Here is a 26524-nt window from a genome sequence, read left to right on the forward strand (position 1 = left end):
AGTTGTGATTGCTGAGCTTTTTGGCACCCCTTAATTTTTTTTTCTTTTTGAGACAGAGTCTTGCTCAGTTACCCAGGATGGAGTTCAGTGGCACAATCTCGGCTCACTGCAACCTCCGCCTCCTGGGTCCAAGCAATTCCCCTGTTTCAGCCTCCCAAGTAGCTGGGACTACAGGCGAACACTACCATACCCGACTGGTTTGTGTGTGTGTTAGTATTAGTAGAGACGGGGTTTCATCATGTTGGCCAGGATGATCTCGAACTCCTGACCTCTTGATCCACCCGCCTTGGCCTTCCAAAGTGCTGGGATTACAGGCATGAGCCACCGTGCCCGGCCAAAAAAAAATTTTTTTTTTTTTGAGACAGGGTCTCACTGCCTTGCCCAGGTTGGAGTGCAGTGGTGCGATCATAGCTCACTACAACCTTGATCTTCTGGGCTTAAGTGATCCTCCCACCTTAGCCTCCCGAGTAGCTGGGACTGCAGTTGCGCACCACCATGCCCAGCTGTGGGAAGCAAAAAAGTTCCTCTTCAGTTTCCTTTCTTGTTAAAGAGTAAGTCATAAGTGTACTAATAACTCTTTGATAAGCTCTATCCTATGTAGCTGTTAGACATGCCATGCTTACAGGCATGTAGTACGTTCTATGTCCCTGTACTTTAAGCAAGGTATCTGTGCTGGACGTGCTCACAGGCATGTCCCAGCTCTCCATGGCTTTTACCTGTTTAGAAAAGTTTTAAGTTATTAGACAGTCAGTTTAGATTATGAGGTCTGGCTCCAGCCAACGGAGATCAGACACAGCAGTAAGGACAACCCCAAATGTGTAAGGAATAAATCTCTGTTTTCTTTTGTTCATTGTACTCTCATTCCAAGATGGCTAGTGAGAGTACCCTTCCTGCAGTCCAAGAGGTAAAGGTTTCATTTCTGAAAAATCCTTTGTCTCATTGCTAATTTTTCTTTGTGGCACCGAACATCTATTTCCAATACCAGCTAATTAAAAAAAAATTATTTTTTTGTAGAGATGGGGTCTCAAACTCATGGATTCAAGTGATCCTCCTGCCTTGGCCTCTCAAAGTGTTGGGATTACAAGCATTGACCAGCCAACTGTCAAACTTTCTTAGCAACCACACTCTTTTTCAAATGAATAAACACCACGAAAATCCCCAATATAAGCAATAATTTGGTGTAGCATTTTATTAGTAAAAGTTATTTCCAATGTTCGAATTAGGATTTACCTACAAAACAATTGATTCTCACTGAGGCTGTTGAGATGGACATAGATATTTAAAATCAGAATTTGTAGATGAAATTTTTTTTTTTTTTTTTTTTGAGACGGAATCTTGCTCTGTCACTCAGGCTGGAGTACAGTGGCTCCAACGCAGCTCACTGCAACCTCTGCCTCCCGTGTTCAAGCGATTCTCCTGTCTCAGCCTCCCAAGTAGCTGGGACTACAGAGGCACACCACTACGCCCAGCTAATTTTTGTATTTTTAGTAGAGACAGGGTTTCACCATATTGGTCAGGCTGGTCTAGAACTCCTGATGTCAGGTGATCCACCTGCCTCAGCCTCCCAAAGTGCTGGGGTTATAGGCATGAGATGCCACACCCGGCCTGTAGATGAAATTTTAGTGGGTCTCAACATCCACTTTATTTCTGCATTGAGCAAGCCCTTGATTCACAGAGAAGCAGTGGCAAAGAGTAGCTGATTTTTTCAAGAACTCCCTTCACAATTCAAATGGGATCTTCAGTTAAATAAAAATGGCAGATAAATCCTAAATTATTAGGTTGGTGCAAAAGTCATTGTGGTTTTTGCCATTACTTGGAGACAGAGTCTCACTGTCACTCAAGCTCAGGTGCAGTGGCGTGATCTCGGCTCACTGCAACGACCACCTCCCGGGTTCAGGCAATTCTCACCACTCAGCCTCCCAAGTAGCTGGGATTACAGGCACATGCCACCACACCCAACTAATTTTTGTGTTTTTAGTAGAAATGGGGTTTCACCATGTTGACTAGGCTAGTCTTGAACACCTGGTCTCAAGTGATCTGCCAGCCTCAGCCTCACAAAGTGCTGGGATTACAGATGTGAGCCACTGAGGTTTTTGCCATTATTTTTATTTTTATTTATTTTTTTGAGAAGGCACAATCCTGGCTCACTGCAACCTCCACCTCCTAGGTTCAAGCAATTCTCCTGCCTCGGCCTCTCAAGTAGCCCACCGCCGCAGCCAGCTAAGTTTGGTATTTTTAGAAGAGATAGGGTTTCACCACATTGTGCAGGCTGGTCTTGAACTCCTGACCTCACGTGATCCACCCGCCTCGGCCTCCCAAAATGCTGGGACCAGAGGCATGAGCGACCTTGTGTGGCTGTTTTTTGCTATTATTTTTAATGGCAAAACCCACAACTACTTTTTGCACCAACCTTAGTCATCTTCAGCACCTTCAAAGCTGCTGCCCAGTACATCCAAGCATACATTTTAACATTACAGTTTAAAATATTTTTAAATGAAATTTGACACTAACATTTGCAGAACTGCCAAAACCTGCCTTAGAAACCTGGTTTGGAAAATGAATGAATAAGATAGGAGTAGTGTCTTGTTCAGCTCAAAAGCCTCCATTTTTAAGGTTGCTTTTTCTGAGACTCTGTCAGAATTTCACAGAGGGGAGGAGGAATAGCCACCTTAAAGATTTAGATTCTCCTAGCATTAAAGCAAAAGCCTGAGAATACTGAGAAGGCTTTGAGAAGGCTGTGGGCAAAGAAGAAAAATCCACTTAAGTGGAAAGAAAACAATTTGACTGTTGAACTTGCATAAGGCAGATGGTTCAAAAGCAAAGCAGGGAGATGTCAGCAGCGCTTTCTACTTCCAAGAGCCTTCAGTTTTTAAGATTAAAAAACCACATCTTTATCCCAAAAGTTCGGGAGCCAGGGAATAGATGGAAGAACTATAGCATGTTGATGGTTTTACTGCCAGCTTGAGCCTTGAAGTCAGCTCATTAACCAAAGACACACTTGCCAAATGTGCTATAGATACAAATTAAACCAATCGCCAACTTTAAAAGTCAGAAGATTTTTGCGTAAAAGTCTGGATTTCTGGCTTTGCTTATTACAATTGAAAGCACTGATGGCAGAGGGCTGGTTTTGCCACGGCGATTCTGGGCTAGAGTCAGGCTGCTCACACCCACCCAAGGCACAATCTCTGCCTTCCACAGGCCCAGTCTCCATCTCGCCCTGTTGCTCTCTCAGGGGTATGGAGGTACCTAGATTAGTCACTAACTCCTGTGAGCATTTGAGTGTGGCACCTGTGGAAGAGATGGTTGTGTTTTGGAGACTGAAATTGGAGTGAGGTCTAACAGGAAGGGGACAGAAGGCTTGCTCTTAGATCCCTTGCACCTTGGGCTTGTGACCTGAATTCAATCATAACTACTTCTGCAAGGCTCTGTTTCCTTATCTGTAAAATAGACACAGAAACTCCTGCCCTCCCTAAAGTATTGGTTGTGATGAGGATCAGATCACAGCATCCAATGCTTTATAAACTGTGAAATTCTGTGATCCACATCAGTGGTTTGCTCTGTCTGACATTCATCCATTCCCCCTTTACCTGGTACCAGAACCCTAGTTTGGGTCTCAGGAATAATCTCTTCTATTTTCAGTCCCAGTGGTGGACATTGGGTCAGTCCAGCCACTTAGAGCTCTGCATTCTTCCAGAGATAACAGTTGGTTTATGGCTAGGCATATGGACCAACTGGGACCAACAAAGAAGAGGCCAGGACTATAGGAAGAGAAGCTCTCTTTTCTGCTGAAATTGGAGACAGCAGCATATTGGCCACCATGTTACTAAGTTGGAGTGGCAAGTCTGAGAATGAAAATGACAAAGATTGAGGCTTCTGCTCCTGCCAAACAAAAAGAAAGAAAGAAAGAAAATGACAAAGAGGAAAGAAGAATGGAAAAAATGTGAAGAGGCAAGGCCTGGGTCATGTAATCTGAAGCCATGGGTCCAAATATACACCAGCAAATATATTCTTTTTGCTTTAACCAGATTAAAGGGGGTTAAGTCATTGGAGGTTATACCCCTACAGGGTTTGTTTGTTTTTTTACACTATCAGGCAGACTTGTGAACATTTGTTTGACTTGGATTCATTTCCTTGGGCACTGTCTGACTCCAAGTCCTGGAATGCTCCTGCAGCTGCTGCTAGTGCCTCTCTCTGACTGGATTTGACCATCCACACTGCCTTCTGGAAGTTCTTGTGAGGGTCCTGCTGTGAAGCTTTTGCTAAAAGGCACTGGAAACGCTCTCGGATCAGATAACCATGCCTGGTGGGGGCAATGAAGCCACTGGTGGTTGGGATGATTCTGTTTACCACAGCATGGACAAACTGGACTGTCAGTAGTGTGCCTGTAAGGGTGAAGAGAAGGACACAGATGAGAAAAATGGGGTGTAGAGGTCCAATCCTACATATTCTAGAGTTGACTGCATGGGATCAAATTCCTGTTATGCTCCTTATTAACTCTGCCATGACATTTATCATCCCAAAGGGTCCCTCTTGCTTTATCTGCATAATGGTAATGATAACAGATCCTACACTTGCCCAAAGGAATTTTTGAGATTGGAAGGCATCATGCAGGTCATGTGTTTAATACAGGTTTTTGGCCCAGAGTAAGCTCAGTAAATATTATTGTCAAAGGAGAAGAAGGAAGAGAGGTTGCGAACTGGCCTAGGATGGGCTTTTAAAGCCACAATCCTCAACCTTCAGCTTCTGAACCACTGTACTTTATACCAGTTATATATATCTTTGCTACAGCATGGTATACTACAATGTATTATAGTGTTACAGTTTACTATGTATCAGATTACAGTATATTTGACTACAATGCATTAGGCTCCACCTGACATTCATTCAGCCACTTACTTCTTTTTTTTTTTTTTTTTTTTGAGACGGAGTTTTGCTCTTGTTGCCCAGGCTGGAGTGCAATGGTGTGATCTCGGCTCACCGCCGCAACCTCCGCCTCCTGGGTTCAGGCAATTCTCCTGCCTCAGCCTCCTGAGTAGCTGGGATTACAGGCATACGCCACCATGCCCAGCTAATTTTTTGTATTTTTAGTAGAGACGGGGTTTCACCATGTTGACCATGATGGTCTCGATCTCTTGACCTTGTGATCCACCCGCCTCGGCCTCCCAAAGTGCTGGGATTACAGGCTTGAGCCACCGCGCCTGGCCTAGCCACTTAGTTCTTTTGTGACCTTGGGCAAGTCTCCTAACCTCTCTGAACCTCAGCTTCTTCATTGTCAAACAAGGATAGCAATGATATTTATCTCCTACCAGTGTCATAAGGGTTCAGAGAGGCAATACACAACGAGCGCCTTTTCCATAGGAGAGAGTGTAAGAAAGTGACAAAGGCATACTGAAATCAGGCAGATCAACTTCAAACCTCAGCCTACTAGTTACTCACTGTGTGACCTTGGACAAGTCTGCCAGCCTCTCAGAGCCTCAGTTTTTGCTCTGTAAAATGGGAGTGAGTGTTGAGAGAGTTAAATGACTTAAGGACAGTACCCAGTATACAATAAATGTTAATTTTTTTTTACAGAGTCTCACTCTGTTGCCCAGGCTGGAGTGCAGTGGTGCTATCATGTTTCACTGCATCCTCAGTCCCCCATGCCTCAATCTCCCATGCTCACTTTATCCTCCCGAGTGGCTGGGACTACACACATGTGCCACTATGCCTGGTTAATTTTAATTTTTAAATTATTTTTATTTTTATTTCTTAGAGATGGGGCCTTGCTATGTTGCCCAGGCTCGAGTGCAGGGGCTATTCATAGGTGCAATCCCACTACTGATCAGCACAGGAGTTTTGACCTGCTCTGTTTCCAACCTGGGCCAGTTCACCCCTCCGTAGGCAACCTGGTGGTCCCCCACTCCTGGGAAGGCACCATATTGATGCCGAACTTAGTGAGGACACCTGGTCAGCATAGCACACTACAGCCCAGAACTCCTGGGCTGAAGCGATCCTCCTACCTCAGCCTCCCGAGTAGCCGGGACTACAGGCACGCGCCACCACACCTGGCTAATTTTTTTTTTTTTAGAGACAGGGTCTTGCTATGTTGTCCAGACTAGTCTTGAGCTCCTGGCCTCAAGCAATCCTCCTACATCAGCCTCCCAAAGTGCTGGGATTATAGGTATGAGCCACTGCACCCGGCCAATGTTAACTCTTGCTAAGACCTTAGCATAATACTCAACAGACCAAGAGACATGGTATTTTCCAAGTGGTTGGTCTTTAAACAGGCTGCTTCTAAAATGTATAAGACCTCGGGGCTTATACGTTTAAGAATGAATTAAGAATGAATTAATGAATTTAAGAATGAATTAAGACTGACATCCTAGAAGATAAAATATATAAACATTGCAATTCTAGGGAATAAACTAGTAAATAAAACATGCTGTGTCCTCCTATATTGATGAAGGAACCTTCACAAACACCTGGAAGGCAGGATCAGATTGAGAATTCTTGGGCTCCTCAGGGTTCTATGCTGGAATGTAGTGATGTAACCAGCCCCCTGCTACTAGTGACTTGACCCTCTTCTCTTCTCACTCTTCCCAGCTCCATCTCACAACCAGCTGAGACACCCAAACTCCATCCACACCACCCCATCGCTACTCCTGAACCCAGAAGTGCATACACCAGGGTCACAGTGTATCTCAGAAGGATGGCTGCATGCAGGAAGCCTGTGCATGCCCTAATGAAAACTGAAGGCTATGGAGGGAGGGAGTTCTTGAACTCCAGAGCATGGGCCTAGAAGAGGGATTGTGGGCCCATTGCCTTTGCATGCAGATACCTTCCTAAAAGCTGAGGGATGCAGCTAGAGGTGGCCAGAGTGGGGCCCTCTAATACCCAAGACCCAGGTCAGAGCTTTTTATCTCCAGATAGAGGCTCAATCCTGCCCTAAAAGCAAAATGACTCACCGTCCAGCACACTCCAGACAAGTATGGAGCGATCCTTTAAGCCCACATATACGTACTTATCATCCTTGGAGAAGCAAGCACATTGGACCCCTCTGCAGTAAGAACTCTGTTGAAAACAGACAATATGTTTTGGTTTTTTTTTTTTTTTTTTTTGAGATGGAGTTTCACTATTGTTGCCCAGGCTACAGTGCAATGGTGCGATCTCGGCTCACTGCAACCTCCGCCTCCCACCCCCCAAGCAATTCTTCTGCCTCAGTCTCCCAAGTAGCTGGGATTACAGGCATGACCCATGACGCCCGGCTATTTTTTGTGTTTTTAGTAGAGACAGAGTTTCACCATGCTGGCCAGGCTGGTCTCCAACTCCTGACCTCACATGATCCACCAGCCTCAGCCTTCCAAAGTGCTGGCATTACAGGTGTGAATCACTACGCCTGAGCCAGACAATATAAACTTGATTCCAAACTGAAAGACACCCAGGAAACCTGCCCCAAGGAACCAGACCTTTTCTTTTCTTTTTTTTGAGACAGGTCTGACCCAGGCTGGAGTGCAGTGGTGCCATCTGTGCTATCTCAGCTTGACTACAACCTCCACCTCCTGGGTTCAAGCTATTTTTCTGCCTCAGCCTCTCTAGTAGCTGGGATTACAGGTATGTGCCACCATACCTGGCTAATTTTTGTATTTTTAGTAAAGAAAGAGTTTCACCATGTTGCCAAGGCAGGTTGCAAACTGAGACCAAGTGATCTGTCCACCTCAGCCTCCCAAAGTGCTGAAATTACGGGCGTGAGCCACTAGGCCCGGTGTGTGTGTGCATGTGTGTGTGTGAGATGGAGTCTTGCTCTGTCATCCAGGCTGATCTGAGCTCACTGTAACCTCTGCCTCCTGGGTTTAAGCGATTCTCCTGCCTCAGCCTTCCAAGTCGCTGGGACTACAGACTCCTGCCATCATTCCCAGCTAATTTTTGTATTTTTAATAGAGATGGCATTTCACCATGTTGGCCAGGCTAGTCCCAAACTCCTGACCTTGGAACCAGGCTTTGAAGCACCCTACAGGGGGATGGATCCAGTGACATCCCGGAGAGATGAACAGCACAGATGTTACCCCAGTCCAGGCACACCTCCATAGAGGTTGGATAGAAAGGTTTAGAGACATTTTGCATTGGAAAGGAGCAATTGTAGGATTCAATTTCTTTTATCTTTTTTCCTTATTGTTTTTTTTTGAGACAGAGTTTCACTCTTGTTTCCCTGTCTGGAGTGCAATGGCACAATCTTGGCTCACTGCAACCTCCGCCTCCCAAGTTCAAGTGATGCTCCTGCCTTGGCCTCCCAAGTAGCTGGGATTACAATTATGTGCCACCATGCCCGGCTAATTTTTGTATTTTTAGTAGAGACGGGGTTTCACCATGTTGGCCAGGCTGGTCTTGAACTCCTGACCTCAGGTGATCCACCTACCTCGGCCTCCCAAAGTGCTGGGATTACAGGTGAGAGCCACCACACCCGGCCAACATGGCTTTCTTAAGTAGCAGCCCTTGCTATGTATTGGGCATTAAGGAAACGTCATGAGCTCTCTGAGGAGCAAGGGAAACTTCAGTGAGCAAAACACAGAAAAAAAATCTTTTGCAGGGCAGGGCGCAGTGGCTCACGCCTGTAATCCCAGCACTTTGGGACTCTGAGGCGGGTGGATCACGAGGTCAAGAGATCAAGACCATCCTGGTCAACATGGTGAAACCCCGTCTCTACTAAAAATACAAAAAATTAGCTGGGCATGGTGGCGCGTGCCTGTAATCCCAGCTACTCAGGAGGCTGAGGCAGGAGAATTGCCTGAACCCAGGAGGCGGAGGTTGCGGTGAGCCGAGATCGCGCCATTGCAATCCAGCCTGGGTAGCAAGAGCAAAACTCCATCTCAAAAAAAAAAAAAAGAAAAATTTTTTTTAAAACCACCCTTTGCCCAGATAGAGAGCGCTCACTGTGTCTCCCCAATTAGTGGAAAATGGCTTCATCACAGCTGCTTCCTCAGTAATAAAAAGGGGGGCTGGCAGAGGTTCAATAAATATCAATTGGATAAAGAAACAGCACAGAGCCAGGATTACGGGGAAGAGTGAAACAGTCTGAAAAGAGTGTAGCGTTTGATCCAGTTTTTACCTATAATGTTGACATTTTGTTCCGCGTGGAATTTTGGTATTCATTTTAGATTTTTTTAAAATATTGCATTAAAATATTCTTTCTTGACCAGGTAATGTGGCTCAAACCTGTAATCCCAGCACTTTGGGAGGCCAAGACGGGCGGATTACGAGGTCAGGAGTTTGAGACCAGCCTGACAACATGGTGAAATCCCCATCTCTACTAAAAATACAAAAATTAGCTGGGCGTGGTGGCGCACACCTGTAATCACAGCTACTTGGGAGGCTGAGGCAAGAGAATCACTTGAACCCGGGAGGCAGAGGTTGACGTGAGCCAAGATTGTACCACTGCATTCCAGTCTGGGTGACAGAGCGAGACACCACCTCAAAAAACAAACGAACAAAAACATAACAAAAACAAAAAACCTTGCTCCTGAGACAAATGCCTCACTTTCTTTTTTTTTTTTTTTTTTTTTTTGAGATGGAGTGTCTGTTGCCCAGGCTGGAGTGCAGTGGCATGATCTTGGCTCACTGCGACCTCTGCCTCCGAGTTCAAGCAATTCTCCTGCCTCAGCCTCCCGAGTAGCTGGGATTACAGGCATCCAACACCAGGCCTGGCTAATTTTTGTATTTTTAGTAGAGACAGGGTTCGACTATGTTGGCCAAGCTGGTCTCAAACTCCTGATGTCAGGTGATCCACCCACCTCAGTCTCCCAAAGTGCTGGGATTACAGGGTGTAAGCCTCTGTGCCTGACCAAGTGCCTCACTTTCTTCACCTTAGTCCCACCCAGGTCGATGGCCCATGGTGTGTACTTAGTAAATGGTGACTGTCTACTGGTTTTCCAAAGCCTGGGTCTAGCCTGAACGTGGGGAGGCAGGCCACGCACCGTGTAGCTCATCTGGAATTTCCGCTTGCATGCCTGTAGGTCCCAGAGACACAGCAGGGCATCCTCAGACCCGCTGGCCAGCAGCTGCTCCTTATGGCTGACCTCCACACACGTGACTCGGCTCCTGTGGGCCTCCAAGGGAAATGCTTTGGAATTTGCACACTCGTAAAGAAAGAGGTCCCCGTTGGTCATGCCGTAGATCACGCGGTAGTCCGTCAGAACGGCCACATTGGAGATGGTCTCGGGCTGCTGGGTATAAAAGGTATACCTTGGGCCATCGATGAGCGGGCAGGGGTCCCCGGGGCTGATGTCCAGCACCAGGACGATGTTGTCATAGGCGATGGCCAGGCGGTCCTCACGCTTGCTCAGGGACATGCAGCTAATCGCTTTCCGGGCCTCGGGAGGGGGAATGCATATCACGTCCTGCCTGGAATTCAGGGGGAACACAAGGACAACCCCCGACACGAGGCCAGTAAACAGGAGCTTGTGCTGCTCAGCGACCTCCAGACACCTGACCTCACTGGAGGTGTCCAGGGAATCATGTTCCTCACCTGGCAGGAAGAAAAAATGAGAATTACTCATACTGAGAATGAATCACAGTGGCACTGCTTCCCTGGCATTCTTTTTTTTTTTTTTTTTTTGAGACAGAGTCTTGCTCTGTTGCCCAGGCTGGAGTGCAGTGGCACCATCTTGGCTCGCTGCAAACTCCGCCTGCTGGGTTCAAGTGATTCTCCTGCTTCAGCCTCTCGAGTAGCTGGGATTAATTAGAGGCATGTGGGCCGGGCGCGGTGGCTCAAGCCTGTAATCCCAGCACTTTGGGAGGCCGAGGTGGGTGGATCACGAGGTCAAGAGATCGAGACCATCCTGGTCAACATGGTGAAACCCCGTCTCTACTAAAAATACAAAAAATTAGCTGGGCATGGTGGCACGTGCCTGTAATTCCAGCTACTCAGGAGGCTGAGGCAGGAGAATTGCCTGAACCCAGGAGGCGGAGGTTGCAGTGAGCCGAGATCGTGCCATTGCACTCCAGCCTGGGTAACAAGAGCAAAACTCCGTCTCAAAAAAAAAAAAAAATTAGAGGCATGTGCCACTATGCTTGGTTAATTTTGTATTTTTAGTAGAGAGGAGGTTTCTCCATGTTGGTCAGGCTGGTCTCAAACTCCCGACCTCAGGTGATCCGCCTGCCTCAGCTTCCCAAAGTGCTGGGATTACAGGCGTGAGCCACTGCTCCCGGCTTGGTGATTGTATTTTTAAGGGTTTAAAAAAATGTTTTTGGAGACAGTTGCTCTGTTCATCAGGCTGGAGTGCAGTGGTGCGATCATAGCTCACTGCAGCCTCCAAATCCTGGATTCAACTGATCCTCCTGCCTCAGCCTCCTGAGTAGCTGGGACTCAGCCACCCGCCACCACACCCCACTAATTTTTTTTCTTCAGTTGGAGTCTCGCTTTGTTACCCAGGCTGGAGTGCAGTGGTGCAATCTTGGCTCACTGTAACCTCTACCTCCCAAGTCCCAGCAATTCTCCCACCTCAGCCTCCCGAGTAGCTGGGACTATAGGTATGTGCCACCACGCCCAGCTAATTTTGGGGTAGTTTTAGTAAAGACGGGGTTTCACCATGTTGGCTAGACTGGTCTCAAACTCCTGACCTCAAATGATCCACCTGCCCTGGCCTCCCAAAGTGCTGGAATTACAGGCATAAGCCATCGTGCCCAGCCTATTTATTTTTCAGAAATGGAGTCTCACTCTGTTGCCCAGGCTGGAGTACAGTGGCATGATCATGGCTCACTGCAGCCTCACCCTCCCAGACTCAAGCGATTTTCCAACCTCAGCCCCCCAAGTAACTGGGACTATAGGCTCCGGCCACCATATCCAGTTTATTTGTGTAATTTTTGAAGAGACAGGATTTCGCCATGTTGTCCAGGCTAGTCTTGAACTCCAGGGCTCAAGCGATCCTCCCACCTTGGCCTCCCAAAGTACTGGGATTACAGGCATGAGCTAGCACGAATTGTCCCATCTTGAAGCAAGGGGACCAGACTTCTGTACTCCTATATCAGGCAGTCCTTGACTGGGGCCATTTCAGGGAGGTGGTCACATCCCCCTGCCATTTCCAGATAAGAGGTTTCTTTCATCAGTGGACAATTCCCAGGAGTAAAATGAAGATGTGGCAGCCTTGCGTCTTTGAGAATCGGACAGTGAGGGATTTCTGAGTTTCTCACCAATAGTACTTGGCACAGTGCTGCTGGGGGGGGTAGAGGTATAGAAACTCCTTGTTAATGGCAGGGCAGTGGCTCACGTCTGTAATCCCAACACTTTGGGAGGCCGAGGTGGGTGGATCACCTGAGGTGAGGAGTCGAGACCAGCCTGGCCAACATGGCAAAACCCTGTCTCCACTAAAAATAAAAAATTAGCCAGGCGTGGTGGCAGGCACCTGTAATCCCAGCTACTTGGAAGGGAGGGTGAGGCAGGAGAAGTACTTGAACCCAGGAGGTAGAGGCTGCAGTGAGTTGAGATCGCACCATTGCACTCCAGCCTGGGCAACAGATAAAGACTCCTTCTTGAAAAAAAAAAAAAAAAAGAAAGAAAGAAAGAAGAAAAAGAAAAAGAAAAGAAACTCCTTGTTCATGATGAAATAATAGGAGAAAAGAATCCTAATTTTCAAGCTCATTCTCAACTTTATCCAGTCGTTAATTTGGCAAACGTTTTTAGAGTAACAGCCTGCTAGGCAAAGCTCCCGGCATTGGCAGGAAGCCAGTCAAGTGAGGTCACAATTCTCGAGGTGCTTGTTTGTTAGTTCCAGGGTGAACCAGGGCCCAAGGAAATGGAGAGATGCCAGGTGCAATGGCTCATGCTTGTAATTCCAGGAGGCTGAAGTGAGAGAATAGCTTGAGGCCAGGAGTTCAAGACCAGCCTGGGCAACAGAGACCCCCTCCCTCAGCAGAAACATTAAAGAATTAACCAGATGTGGTGGTGTGTGTCTCTAATCCCAGCACTTTAGGAGGCTGAGGCGGGCAGATTTCTTGAGCCCAGGAGTTGAGATCACCCTGGGCAACATAGAGAGACCCTGTCTCTACAGAACATACAAAATTTGGCCGGGTGCTGTGGCTCACACCTGCAATCCCAGCACTTTGGGAGGCTCAGGTGGGCGGATCACTCAATTCTGGCTGCTGTAACAGGATGTCATTGACTGGGTAGCTTAGAAAGAACAGCAAATCGGGCCCAGCTGGGTGGCTCATGCCTGTAATCTCAGCACTTTGGGAAGCTGAGGAGGGAGGATCATTTGAGGCCAGAAGTTTGAGACCAGCCTGGGCAACATAGTGAGACCCCACCTCTACAGAAACATTTTAAAAAGGTCTCAGGCTTGGTGGTACATGCCTGTAGTCCTGGTTACTCCAGAGTCTCAGGCAGGAGGATTGCTTGAACCAGAGACTTCAAGGCCGCAGTAAGCTATGATGGTGCCACTGTACTCGAGCCTGGGCAACAGAGGCCCTATCTCTCTTTTTTTTAAATTTAAATAAAGAATAGAAATTTATTTTTCATATTCTGGAGGAGGCTGGGGAGTCCAAGATCAAGGTGCCAGTAAATTTGGTGTCCTGGGTTAAAATAAATTAAAAAAGAAAAATTTGGTATCTGGTGAGTGTCCTATTTCTGGGCCACGGCTGGCCGGCTTTTCTTTGTCCTCACATGGTAGAAAGAGGCAAAGCAGCTCCTTGGGGCCTCTTTTACTGTTGTTCTGTCTTAAGAGACAGGGCTTACTCTACTGCCTAGGCTGGAATGAAGGGGTACAATGATGGCTCACTGCAGCCTCGAACTCCTGGGCTCCAGCGATCCTCCAGCCTCAGCCTCCTGAGTAGCTGGGACCACAGGCACCACCACCATGCCTGTCTCCTGGAGACTTTCTAATCTTTTTAAAAGATATTTATTTATATTTTAATTTGGGGGGAATTATTTATTTATTTATTTTGTTTTGAGATGGAGTCTCGCTCTGTTACCCAGGCTGGAGTACAGTGGAGTGATCTCAGCTCACTGTAATGTCTGCTTCCCGGGTTCAAGGGATTCTCCTGCCTTAGCCTCCCGAGTAGCTGAGATTACAGGCACACACCACCATGCTTGGTTAGTTTTTGTATTTTCAGTAGAGACGGGGTTTCACTATGTTGGCCAGGCTGTCCTCCATCTCCTGACCTCGAGTGATCCGCCCGCCTCAGCCTCCCAAAGTGCTGGGATTGCAGGCGTGAGCCACCGCGCCCGGCCATGACTGACTACTTTGCACCTAATGGAAGTTATTGGGGCGTTATGGACTGAAGATTTGTGTCTTCCCCTCCCCCTCACAAATTCCTGTTAAAATCCTCACCCTCCATGGGACGGTATTAGGAGCTGGGGCCCGTCTTAGTCCATTGGTATAGCTAGTGAAATCCTGTATTGACTAGCTACTTTCCACCTGATCGAAGTTATAGGGGTGTTATGAACTGAAGATTTGTGTTCCCCCTCCCAAATTCCTGTGTTAAAATTCTCATCCCGCCGGGCGCGGTGGCTCAAGCCTGTAATTCCAGCACTTTGGGAGGCCGAGGTGGGTGGATCATGAGGTCAAGACATCGAGACCATCCTGGTCAACATGGTGAAACCCCGTCTCTACTAAAAATACAAAAAATTAGCTGGGCAGGGAGGCGTGTGCCTGTAATTCCAGCTACTCAGGAGGCTGAGGCAGGAGAATTGCCTGAACCCAGGAGGCGGAGGTTGCGGTGAGCTGAGATTGCGCCATTGCACTCCAGCCTGGGTAACAAGAGCGAAACTCTGTCTCATAAAAAAAAAAAAAAAAAAAAAAAAAATCCTCATCCCCCATAGGATGGTATTAGGAGCTGGGGCCTGTCTTAGTCCATTGGTGTTGCTATGAAGGACTACCTGAGGCAGCCAAACACGGTTTGGCTGTTTTTCCACCCAAATATCATTCTAAATTGTAATAATTCCCATAGGTCAAAGGCAAGACCAGGTGGAGATAATTGAATCATGGAGGTGGTCTCCACCATACTGTTTTTGTGATAGTGAGTAAGTCTCATGAGATCTGATTTTTTTTTTTTTTTTTTAAGAGACAGTTTCATTCTTGTTGCCCAGGCTGGAGTGCAATGGCACAATCATGACTCACCACAACCTCTGCCTCCCGAGTTCAAGCGATTCTCCTGCCTCAGCCTCCTGAGTAGCTGGGATTACAGGCATGAGCCACCACACCTGGCTAATTTTTCTATTTTTGGTAGATATGGGGTTTCTCCATGTTGGTTAGGCTGGTCTCAAACTCCCAACCTCAGGTGATCCATCCACCTCGGCCTCCCAAAGTCCTGGGATTACAGGTGTGAGCCACTGCACCTGGCCAGATCTGATGGTTGTATAAATAGCAGTTCCCCTGCACGTGCTCTCTTGCCTGCCGCCGTGTAAGACATGACTTTGCTCCTCATTTGCCTTCTGCCATGATTATGAGGCCTCCCCAGCTTGTGGAACTGTCAGTCCATTAAACCTAAACCTCTTTTCTTTATAAATTACCCATGTCTCACTCTTGCCCAGTCTGGAGTGCAGTGGCATGATCTTGGCTCACTGTAACTGCCACCTCCCGGGTTCAAGCAATTTCCAGCCAATTTTTGGCATTTTGGTAGAGACAAGGTCTCACCATATTGGCCAGCCTGATCTCGAACTTCTGACCTCAAATGACCTGCCCTTCTTGGCCTCCCAAAGTGCTAGGATTACAGGTGCAAGCCACCACACCGGGCCTCAGGTATGTCTTTATTAGCAGTGTGAGAACGGACCAATACAGTAATGCACAATGAATAAGAGGCTTATTATTCTGCAGGGTGTACAGGAAGCATGTGCCAGCCTCTGCTTCCGATGAGGGCCCCAGGCTTCTCCTACTCAATACAAAAGGTGAAGGGGAACTGGGGTATGCAGAGATCATATGGCCAGAGGAAGCAAGAGAGGGAGGTGCCAGCCTGCTTTTTGAGATAGGGTCCTGCTCTGTCACCCAGGCTGGAGTGCAGTGGTACAATCACAGCTCACCGAAGCCTCAAACTCAAGCGATCCTCCTGCCTCGGTCTCTCAAGTAGCTGGGACTACAGGTGACTATCACCATGCCCAGCTAATTTTATTTTTATTGCAACAGGGTCTAAGTTCTGCCCAAGCTGGTCTCAAACTCCTAGCCTCAAGCAGTCTTCCTGCTTCTGCCTCCTGAGTAGTAGCTGAGGTCAGGTTCTTTTTAACAACCTCATAGGAACTAACAGAGTGAGAACTTATTCACCACCACCCCTGCCTCGCCAGGAGAGGGCATTAATCTATTCACAAGGGATGTGTCCCTTTGACCCAAACACCTCCCATGAGGCACCCCTCCAACACTGGGGATTAAATTTCTTTTTTGTTGTTGTTTTATCTTGTTTGGAAACAGGGTCTCACTCTGTCATCCAGGCTGGAGTGCAGTGGTGCAATGTCACCAGTGAAGCACAATCTCAGCTCACTGCAACTTCTGCCTCCTGTGCTCAAATGATCCTACCATTACAGCTTCCCAAGTAGCCGGGACTACAGACAGGCGCCAACTACTACAACAAGCTAATTTTTGTCTTTTTTTTTTTTTTTTCTTTTTTTTGAGATGGGGTCTCATTCTGTTTCCCAGGCTGGAGTGCAGTGCTGAGATCTTGGCTCACTGCAACCTCCGCCTCCTGGGTTCAAGTGATTCTCCCATGCCAGCCTCCCAAGTAGCTGGGACTATAGGTGCCAACCACCACGCCTGGCTAAGTTTTGTACTTTTAGTAGAGACAGGGTTTCACCATATTAGCTAGGCTGGTCTTGAACTCCTGACCTTGTGATCCGCATGCCTTGGCCTCCCAAAGTGCTGGGATTACAGGCATGAGCCACTGCACCCGGCCATTTTTGTCTTTTATGTAGAGATGTCTGGTCTCAAACTTCTGAGCTCAAGTGATCTACGCACCTCAGCCACCCAAAGTGCTGGGATCACAGGTATGAGCCACCATGCCTGGCTTTTTTTTTGTTTCTAGAGACAGGGTCTTGCTCTGTCACCCAGGCTGACATACCATGGTACAATAATGGCTCCCTGTAGCCTCAACTTCCCAGGCTCAAGCAATCCTCCTACCTCAGCCCCCCAAAAAGCTAGCATACACCACTACAAGCATACACCACAAGGATACACAACTACATCCTGCTAATTTTTAGTAGAAACAGTGTCCTCTCATGTTGCCCAGGCTGTTCTTGAACCCTGAGCTCAAGTGATCCTCCTGCCTCAGCCTTCCAAAGGGCTATGATTACAGGTTTAAGCCACTGTGCCCAGCAGGATATTAAATGTCAACATCAGATTTGTAGGGACAAACCTCCAAACTACAGCAGGGTGACAGGGAAGTGATTAGATCAGGAAGGTGGGGACTTGATGAATAGGATTAGTGCCCTTATAAGAAGGGACACAAGAGATTTCTCTCTCTCTTCGGGCATGCATTGAGAAGATGGCCATCTGTGAACCAGGAAACAGGTCTTCACTAGACACCAGATCCGCTTACACTTTGATCTACAGCTTCCCAGCCTCCAGAATGCTGAGAAATATTTGTTGCTTATGCCGCCCAATCTACAGGGATATTTAAAAAAATTTTTTTGAGATAGAGTCTCACTCTGTCACCCAGGCTGGAGTACAATGGCGTGATCTCAGCTCCCTGCAGCCTTTGCTTCCCAGGTTCAAGCAATTCTCCCGCCCCAGCCTCCTGAGTAGCTGGGATTACAAGCATGTGCTGCAACTGCCGGCTAATTTTTTGTATTTTTAGTATAGACTCAGTTTCACCACGTTGGCCAGGCTGGTCTCGAACTACTGACCTCAAGCAATCCATCCGCCTCAGCCTCCCAGAGTGCTGGGATTATGGATGTGAGCCACCATGCATGGCCTTTGGGGATAATTGGTTACAGCAGCCTAAACTAAGACAGACGGCTCCAGGCCTTACCCACAAAAATGGCCATACTTATACCTTACCAACCTTCTGCCAAGTCCCAAATAGTGACTTTGTTTTTGTCCCCAATTTTGGGGAAGTAGACGTAGCCTCCATTGTGGGACACTGCGGTGAGGCCGGTGCGGTCCAGAAATGGCGCAGGGGCCCGGGGCCTATGAGCGTTGCTGAGATCCCAGACCTTGAAAGACGAGGACTGCCAGGAAGCAGATGCCACCAAAGCCCCACAGCAGGCCAGCAGGCTCACGGGGGCCCCGACGCCTTCCAGGATGTCCAGCAGGGTCCCCTGTTCTGACAGACTCCACACCTGGGAATGCACAACAGGAGGGCAGATCTGACGTCTTCCATGGACTATCGTAGTTCAGAAATACGCTTCGGCCCCTTCATACACCTAAGGTGAATTTCAGGCTGTAATTCAAGGGCCTTCACATCTTCCCATCCCTTTAACTTCCTCAGGCTTGAACCCAGCAGCTACCAGGGCAGTTCTCAAAGTGTGTTCCAGGGAACCCCTGGAGGGTACCCTATAAACCTTTTTTAGAGAGTCTGGAAGCTCAAAACTTTCAATTTAAAAAAAAAATTATTCTAGCCAGGCACAGTGGCTCAAGCCTGTATTCCCACTTTGGGAAGTCAAGGTGGGCTGATCACATGAGGTCAGGAGTTCGAGATCAGCCTGGCCAATATGGTGAAACCCCATCTCTACTAAAAATACAAAAATTGGCCAGGCATGGTAGCAGGTGCCTGTAATCCCAGCTACTCGGGAGGCTGAGGCAGGAGAATCACTTGAACCCAGGAGGCAGAGGTTGTAGTGAGCCGAGATCACACCACTGCCCTGCACCCTGGGTGACAGAGCAAGACTTGGTCTCAAAAAAAAAAAAAAAGAAAGAAAGAAAAGAAAATCATTCTTATTTTTTGGAGATAGGGTCTTGCCTTGTCACCCAGGCTGAAGTGCAGTGGCGTAATCACAGCCCGCTGCAGCCTCGGCCTCCCAGGCACGTGTGATCCTCCCACCTCAGCCTCCTGAGTAACTACGACTACAGGCATGAGCCACCATGACTAGCTAATTTTTTTTTTTTTATTTTTGTACAGACAGAGTCTTGCTATGTTGCCAAGGCTGATCTCGAACTCTTGAGCCCAGGTAATCCACCAGCCTCAGCCTCCCAAAGTGCTGGGATTACGGGTGTGAGCCACTGTGCACAGCCTATTTGTTAATTTCTTTAAAACTGGAAAAAATCGAACTAAGAAGGAGAAAAAAAAAAAAAAAGAAAGAAAGAACCAGGCACGGTGACTCATGCCTGTAATCCCAATACTTTGGGAGGCTGAGGCAGGTGGATTACCTGAGATCAGGAGTTCAAGACCGGCCTGACCAACATGGAGAAACCCTATTTCTACTAAAAATACAAAAATTATCTGGGCACGGTGGTGCATGCCTGTAATCCCAGCTACTTGGGAGGCTGAGACAGGAAAATCGCTTGAACCCGGGAGGCGGAGGTTGCGGTGAGCTGAGATTGCACCATTGCACTCCAGTCTGGGCAACAAGAGTGAGACTCCATCTCAAAAAATAAAAAAACAAAAACAAGAACTTCAAGGAGTGTGAGACTAAAACACAGCAAGATCTGCTTTTTTTCTTTTTTTTTTTGAGATGGAGTCACTCTGTCGCCCAGGCTGGAGTGCAGTGGCATGATCTCGGCTCACTGCAACCTCAGCCTCCCAGGTTCAAGCGATTCTCCTGCCTCAGCTTCCTGAGTAGCTGGAATTACAGGGGCATGTCACCACTCCCAGCTAATTTTTTGTATTCTTAGTAGAAACGGAGTTTCACCTTGTTGGTCGGGCTGGTCTCAAACTCCTGACTTTGTGATCCGCCTGCCTCGGCCTCCCAAAGTGCTGGGATTACAGGCGCGAGCCACTGTGCGGCAAGATCTGCTATTTCACCATGTACTTTTCTCACTAGCTTGGACAACTCTGAACTTCAATTGAGAATTTTTGTCCCCCACAACCCTGCCCCACTCTGAAAGCTAATATCTGCCCCAGAGGTTTGAGGCTCAGCTTGGAAATGCCACCTCCTTTGTTGAACATTTCAGTAATTCCCACCTAGGTCTGCCACTGGGGCTGAGGACACACCCTCAAATCCTCTCAATGAACTCACCTATTTTGCCTGCACTCTTTTTTTTTTTTTTTTTGGTTTCTGTATTTTGCAGCCAAAAATCCCCAAAGAATCACATTGCTGGCCAGGCTCAGTGGCTCACACCTGTAATCCCAGCACTTTGGGAGGCCGAGGCAGGCGGATCACGAGGTCAGGAGATCGCAACCATCCTGGACAACATGGTGAAACCCTGTCTCTACTAAAATACAAAAATTAGTTGGGCATGGTGGTGTATGCCTCTAATCCCAGCTACTCGGGATGCTGAGGCAGGAGAATTGCTGGAACCCTTGAGGCAGAGGTTGCAGTGAGCTGAGATCGTGCCACTGCACTCCAGCCTGGCAACAGAGCAAGACTCCATCTCAAAAAAAAAAAAAAAAAAAAAAAAAAAGACTGCATTGTCTATTCTGGAGTCGGAGGTGAGGATGAAGGGTCCTGGGTTTCCTCTCACCTGAACAAGAGCATCAAGGGACCCCGTGATGATCAGGTTGTTCTCAGTACCAAAAACGGCTGTCTCCACCATGTCCTCATGTTCCAGATCCGCGGCCATGAATCGGTGAAAGCCCTGAGAGTCTGCCAAGAATATCCGCACCGACCTTCCGAAGCCTGAAACGGCAGGAACCCAGGTTATACCTCTCATGCCTGGAGGGGGTTGAGGGTAACTCCTTCCATCAACAGAGATGTTTTGTGGGAAGAAAGTTGCCCAGGCGCCATGGCAAGAGACTGAAGGCACAATCTGTCCCAGCATAATAAATAACTCATTACTGAGATAGAGGGATCATACCAAATATAGTTACTGATTACTTAGTTATAGCAACAACACCAAATAGACTTAAATACAATCACGTAATCAATGATATAATCAATCTTATTAATTATTATTCTCTATTATTAACCTTTGTTTTAGTATTATGGTGTAGAAATATTTTTACTATAAGTACAGAAATAATCGGGTGAAATATAATTCGGAACTGAAGGGAAATTGTAAGAAGTGATCAGGAGACGAGAGTAAATGCCTTGCGGTAGCGCCTGGGAAGGTGCCCGTTGCTTAGCAGGCCGTGAGGGGGAGTTTCCCTTTCACTGGGGAGTTCAGAGAACACTCTGCTCTGTCCGGCTCTCAAGGAAGGTCTGACACTAGCCGGGCCAGCCGCAGACATCCAGGGGCTTAAATGCCTCTCCGCGGTGCTGTGCTCCCATGGCCACCATCCTTGTCCACTTTCATGTTCCGGCTTCCCACCCGATGCTCCCTTGTAAATTCTTAGAAGTTGTGAGAAGAAAGAATGGAGGAATCCTAAAAGCCTTTGATCTCTCTGATAAGTGCATAGAAAAATACTGACGTATGTGCCTCCCCTCTTTGCAGCGGCTCCCTGAGAGTTAGGGGCCCCCTATACTGTACCAAGTGTGGCCCCCGTATTTTAAGAATGTGATTTGCTTGACCCCTACCAATCATGTCAGATGAGTCACTCTCCTGGCCCTGCCCCCCTGCCTTGTTTTCTATAAATATCAGCACATTCTGGCGTTTGGGGCCACTGCTGGACTCCACGCCTTGGTAGCGGTGGTCAGCTGAATTCTTCTCTTATCTGTGTCTTGTTTCTTTCTTTCCTGCAATCTGTCATCTCTGTACACAGAAGAATACCCACTATACCCTGCAGGGCTGGACCCAGCAATGTTTTGGAGGCAGGGCATGGTGGTTCATACCTGTAATACCAGCACTTTGAAATGCCAAGGCGGGCGGATCACTTGAGGTCAGGAGTTCAAGACCAGCCTGGCCAACATGGTGAAACCCAATGTTTACTGTCTTTTATTCTCTACTAAAAATATAAAAATTAGCCGGGTGTGGTGGTGCATGCCTGTAATCCCAGCCACTCAGGAGGCCAAGGCAGGAGAATTGCTTGAGCCTAGGAGGCAGAGGCTGTAGTGAGCCGAGACTGCACCGCTGCACTCCAGCCTGGGCAACAGAGTTGGACTCTGTCGCAAAACAAAACAAAACAAAACAAAACAAACAAACAGAGACGTTTTGGAGCCCCTATCAGATGCCAGGAGAAGGGATCCAGGATGGGGAAGGTACATTTAGTCCTGTCCCCATCTGTCACATAGCCCACAGCTGGTGAGGGGGGCCTGACTTCTGTAATCACTCATCTTTTTGTTTTTATTTTTATTTTTTGAGACAAAGTCTCGCTCTGTCACCCAGGCTGGAGTGCAGTGACATGATCTCCGCTCACTGCAACCTTTGCCTCCTGGGTTAAGCGATTCTCCCATCTCAACCTTCTGAGTAGCTGGGATTATAGGTGCTCACCACCATGCCTGGCTAATTTTTGTATTTTTTTTAGTAGATACCGGGTTTCACCATTTTAGCCAAGCTGGTCTCGAACTCCTGACCTCAAGTGATCTGCCCACTTCGGACTCCCCAAGTGCTGGGGTTACAGGCATGAGCCACCACGCCCGGCCAGTAATCACTCATCTTAAGGAAACTTGTAATGTTACTGTAATGAAACTGTAAGTTCCTGGAGGGTAGGGACTGCTTGTTTGGCTCGTCATGGTATCTCAGAAATTAGTACAAAGCTGGGCACCCAGTAGGCCTTTGATAAATATGATGGAAGGAGAGGAGGAAGGAGAGAGGGAAGGGGAGAGGAAAGGAGGAGGGGAGGGGGGAGGGGGAAGGGAAAGGGGAGAAGGAGGGAGGAGGGGAAGGGGGAGGGGAGGGGGGAGATGGGAGGGGAAGGGGGAGGGGAGGAGAGAAAGAAAAAATTGAGGAGGAAGGCAGGGAGGAGAGGAGAGGAGGGAAGGGGAGGGGAAGGGAGGGGAAGAGAGGAGAGGAGAGGAGGGAAGGGGAAGGGAGGGAAGGGGAGGGGAAGGGAGGGGAAGGGAGGAGAGGAGAGGAGGGAAGGGGTAGGGAGGGAAGGGGAGGGGAAGGGAGGGGAAGGGAGGAGAGGAGGAAAAAAGGAAGGAGGAAGGGAGGAGAGGAAAGAGGAAAGAAAGAAGGGTGGAAAGAAGGGATAGCAGCAGGAGGCAGGCAAATGCCTGGACAGATAAGAATGGGTCCCTGGGCAAACTGTACCTTTGAGCCAAAAACAGCCTGGACCGCTGGTCCTAAAGGAAACCTGCAACCCAGAGTGAGAACTTCTGTTCCTGTTTGCCCACCCTTTCCTGATTGGTTCTTTCTGAATAAGACTTTTTTTTTTTTTTTTTTTTTTTTTTTTGCAGTGGTATGATCTCAGCTCACTGCAACCTGCACCTCCTTTCCTGAGTTTAAGCAATTCTCCCGCCTCAGGCTCCCAAGTAGCCAGTGCCCACCACCATGCCCAGCTAATTTTTGTAGTTTTAGTAGAGACAGGGTTGCATCATGTTGGCCAGGCTGGTCTGAACTCCTGATCTCAGGTGATGGCCCATCTTGGCCTCCCCAAGTGCTGGGATTACAGGCGTGAGCCACTGCACCTGGCCTCAATAATGTTTTTTTAACCAATCAAATGTTACCTTTTCCAATACTACTTACAGCCTGCCCCTCCCTTATCCTGTGCCTATAAAAACTCCCACACACAGCCACACTGAGAGAGATTACCTGACCTTCCCATCCCCTCTTGTCTGACAGCTGTTTCATTGCTCAATAAAATTCTCTGTCCTTATCATCTTTCAATTGTCAGTATGACCTCATTCTTCTTGGACATGGGACAAGAGCTCAGGACTCACCGAATGCAGATACCCAGGAAGGCTGTAACACTGTGGCCCTCTGTGCTTGCTGGCAGAGGGCAGCTGCCCCAACGCAACAGAAGCAGAAGTGGGACGAACCCAGTCCCAGAGCTGTGGGCCAGAATGAAGCAAGGGGCTGACTGAGCTGCTAACATGCCACCATCCATTGGGTTGTGGACAGTGGAACTAAAAGAGCAAATTAGGCTGGGTATGGTGGCTTACATTTGTAATCCCAGCACTTTGGGAGGCCAAAATGGGCAGATTACCTGAGGTCAGGAGTTTAAGACCAGCCTGGCCAACATGGTGAAACCCCCATCTCTACTAAAAATACAAAAATTAGCAGGATATGGTGGCAGGTGCCTGTAATCCCAGCTACTTGAAAGGCTGAGGCACGAGAATTGCTTGAACCCAGGAGGCAGAGGTTGCAGTGAGCCGAGATCATGCCACTGCACTCCAGCCTGGGTGACAGAGCAAGACTCCATCTCAAAAAAAAAAAAAAAAAAAGAGCTAATTAGCACACTGTAACACCCACTCTGGGGCTTCAGCGTCGGGGGGGCCTCCTGTGTTTCCCTCGGGGCAACACACCTGGTCTGGCTGTGGGCCCCGCACAGAGCCTGCCTCTGTCTGTGTCAGTGCTTGGAGCAGCCGGCTGGACCCTACACTGAGTGCTCGGTCACGGCAGGGTCCAGGGGAGCTGCAGCCTGGACCACAAGCCAGATGTGGCCCAGCTGGCTGAGAAGATGGGGCGCCCCCTGCTGCCAGTCTGGGAAAGAGGCCAAGAAAAATCCTGCATCAAAAGGAACGAAAGGACCTGGTGCGGTGGCTCACACCTGTAATCCCAGCACTTTGGGAGGCGGAGGTGGATGAATCATCTGAGGTCGGGAGTTTGAGACCAGCCTGGCCAACATGGTGAAACCCTGTGTCTACTAAAATTACAAAAATTAGCTGGGTGTGTTGGTGTATCCCTGTAATCCCAGCTATTCAGGAGGCTGAGGTGGGAGGATCACTTCAGCCCAGAAATTCAAGGCTGCGGTGAGTTATGATTGAGCCACTGCACTCCAGTCTGGGTGACACAGCAATACCCTATCTCAAAAAAACAAAAAGACCAGGTGCAGTGGCTCACGCCTATAATCCCAGGGAAGCTGAGGTGGGTGAATCACCTGAGGTCAGGAGTTCAAGACCAGCCTGACCAACATGGTGAAACCCCATCACTACTAAAAATACAAAATTAGCCGGGCGTGGTGTGGCACATGCCTGTAGTCCCAGCTACTCTGGAGGCTGAGGCAGGAGAATCACTTGAACCCAGGAGGCAGAAGTTGTAGTGAGCTGAGATCACACCATTGCGCTCCAGCCTGGGCAACAAGAGCGAAAACTCCGTATCAAAAAAAGAAAAAAGAGAGAAAAAAAGAATAGAAAAACAATAGTGTCTATGCTAGTTGTTTTTTTTTTTTTTTTTTTTTTTGCCACAACTGCAGAGTTGAGTCTTTGCAACTGAGAATGTCTTGTCTGGACTGCAAAAAATGTTTACTATGAGGCCACTTGGCAGAAAAAGTTTGCTGACCTCTGGCCCTAGGAGCCCTCTCTGTTCCCAAGCCCACCCTCTTCTCCAACCCTGTCCTGATTGGCTTCCTCACTACTCCAAATGAGAGCTAAACGCTACCTGCGGCGAGGAGAGACTCGTCTTCAGAGACCACCAGGAACCTCACAGCATCTGGAAGCTTCTCCAGCAATCTGTCCCCTTCGGAGGAAACCTGTGTAGAACCAAGGATGCCTGTCAGGCACTTCCGTGGATTAAGGGTTAGAAGCTTGGAATTTTTTTTTTTTTTTTTTTTTTTTTTTTTTTTTTTTTTTGAGATGGAGTCTTGCACTGTCTCCGAGGCAGGAGTGCAGTGGCATGACTTCGGCTCACTGCAACCTCCACCTCCCAGGTTTAAGTGATTCTCCTGCCTCAGCCTCTCAAGTAGCTGAGATTGCAGAAGTGTGTCACCATGCCTGGCTAATTTTTGTATTTTTAGTACATGGGGTTTCACCATGTTGGTCAGGCTGGTATTGAACTCCCGACCTCATGATCCACCGACCTTGGCCTCCCAAAGTGCTGGAATTACAGGCATGCACCACCATGCCCAGACCTTTTTCTCATTTTCACGTCGTTCTTGTTCCAAGCCTGCCTCCTCTGGGGAGGCTTCCCAGATTTCCGCTTTCAGAAACATTTGAGCCTTCACCCAACCAAGACTATACTGCTTCTACCTCTACTGAAAGCAGATTCTGTTCCTTTCGTGCCTCTGTAAGTTACTGATGAACCCAGCTCCGTCCCTGTGTTGAGTTCCTTCACGGTAGGGTTGGGAGGTGGTCTTACATTTCATCCCTTTTTTTAAATTTGAGACAGGGTCTTCTTCTGTCACTTGGGCTGGAGTGCACGGGTGCAATCATAGCTCACTGCAGTCTCGACCTCCTGGGCTCAAGCAATTCTCCCGCTTCAGCCTCCCAAGTAGCTGGGACCACAGGTGTGCGCCACCATGCCCAGATAAGTTTTGTATTTTTGGTAGAGATGAGGTCCTGCTATGTTGCCCAGACTGGCCTCAAACTCCTGGGCTCAAGCGATCCTCCCACCTCGGCCTCCCAAAGTGCTGGGATTACAGGTGTGAACCACTGCACCCAGACCCCATGATTCTTTAGTGGCCACATTCTTCCTCAGCAGAGTATACTAGACCCTCTCTGATCGTCTCCACACTCTCTCTCTTTTCCCTAATATCCAGGCATGTTCCTATCTCACCTCTATTC

The 26524-nt window shown here is 48.1% G+C and overlaps 1 protein-coding gene across 8 annotated transcripts in view; it reads right to left on the bottom strand.

Moving 5' to 3' along the window:
* Window positions 1–2356: 2356 nt before the first annotated feature.
* Window positions 2357–26524, bottom strand: part of NWD1 (NACHT and WD repeat domain containing 1) — a 98279-nt gene continuing 74111 nt past the window's right edge. For 7 of the 8 annotated variants that reach the window (XM_074384435.1, XM_010330131.3, XM_074384434.1 and 4 more), the window contains 6 exons: window positions 25404–25494; window positions 20508–20662; window positions 17950–18226; window positions 9948–10498; window positions 6945–7050; window positions 2357–4382 (listed from right to left, as the gene is read on the bottom strand). In XM_074384435.1, coding sequence (XP_074240536.1) covers window positions 4081–4382; window positions 6945–7050; window positions 9948–10498; window positions 17950–18226; window positions 20508–20662; window positions 25404–25494 — 1482 coding nt within the window. In that variant the 3' untranslated portion in view covers window positions 2357–4080. The remainder of the gene's footprint in view (window positions 4383–6944; window positions 7051–9947; window positions 10499–17949; window positions 18227–20507; window positions 20663–25403; window positions 25495–26524) is intronic. The other variant, XM_074384436.1, reaches the window with a different exon arrangement.

Source organism: Saimiri boliviensis, chromosome 14 (assembly GCF_048565385.1).
Source record: "Saimiri boliviensis isolate mSaiBol1 chromosome 14, mSaiBol1.pri, whole genome shotgun sequence".
Taxonomy (NCBI): domain Eukaryota; kingdom Metazoa; phylum Chordata; class Mammalia; order Primates; family Cebidae; genus Saimiri; species Saimiri boliviensis.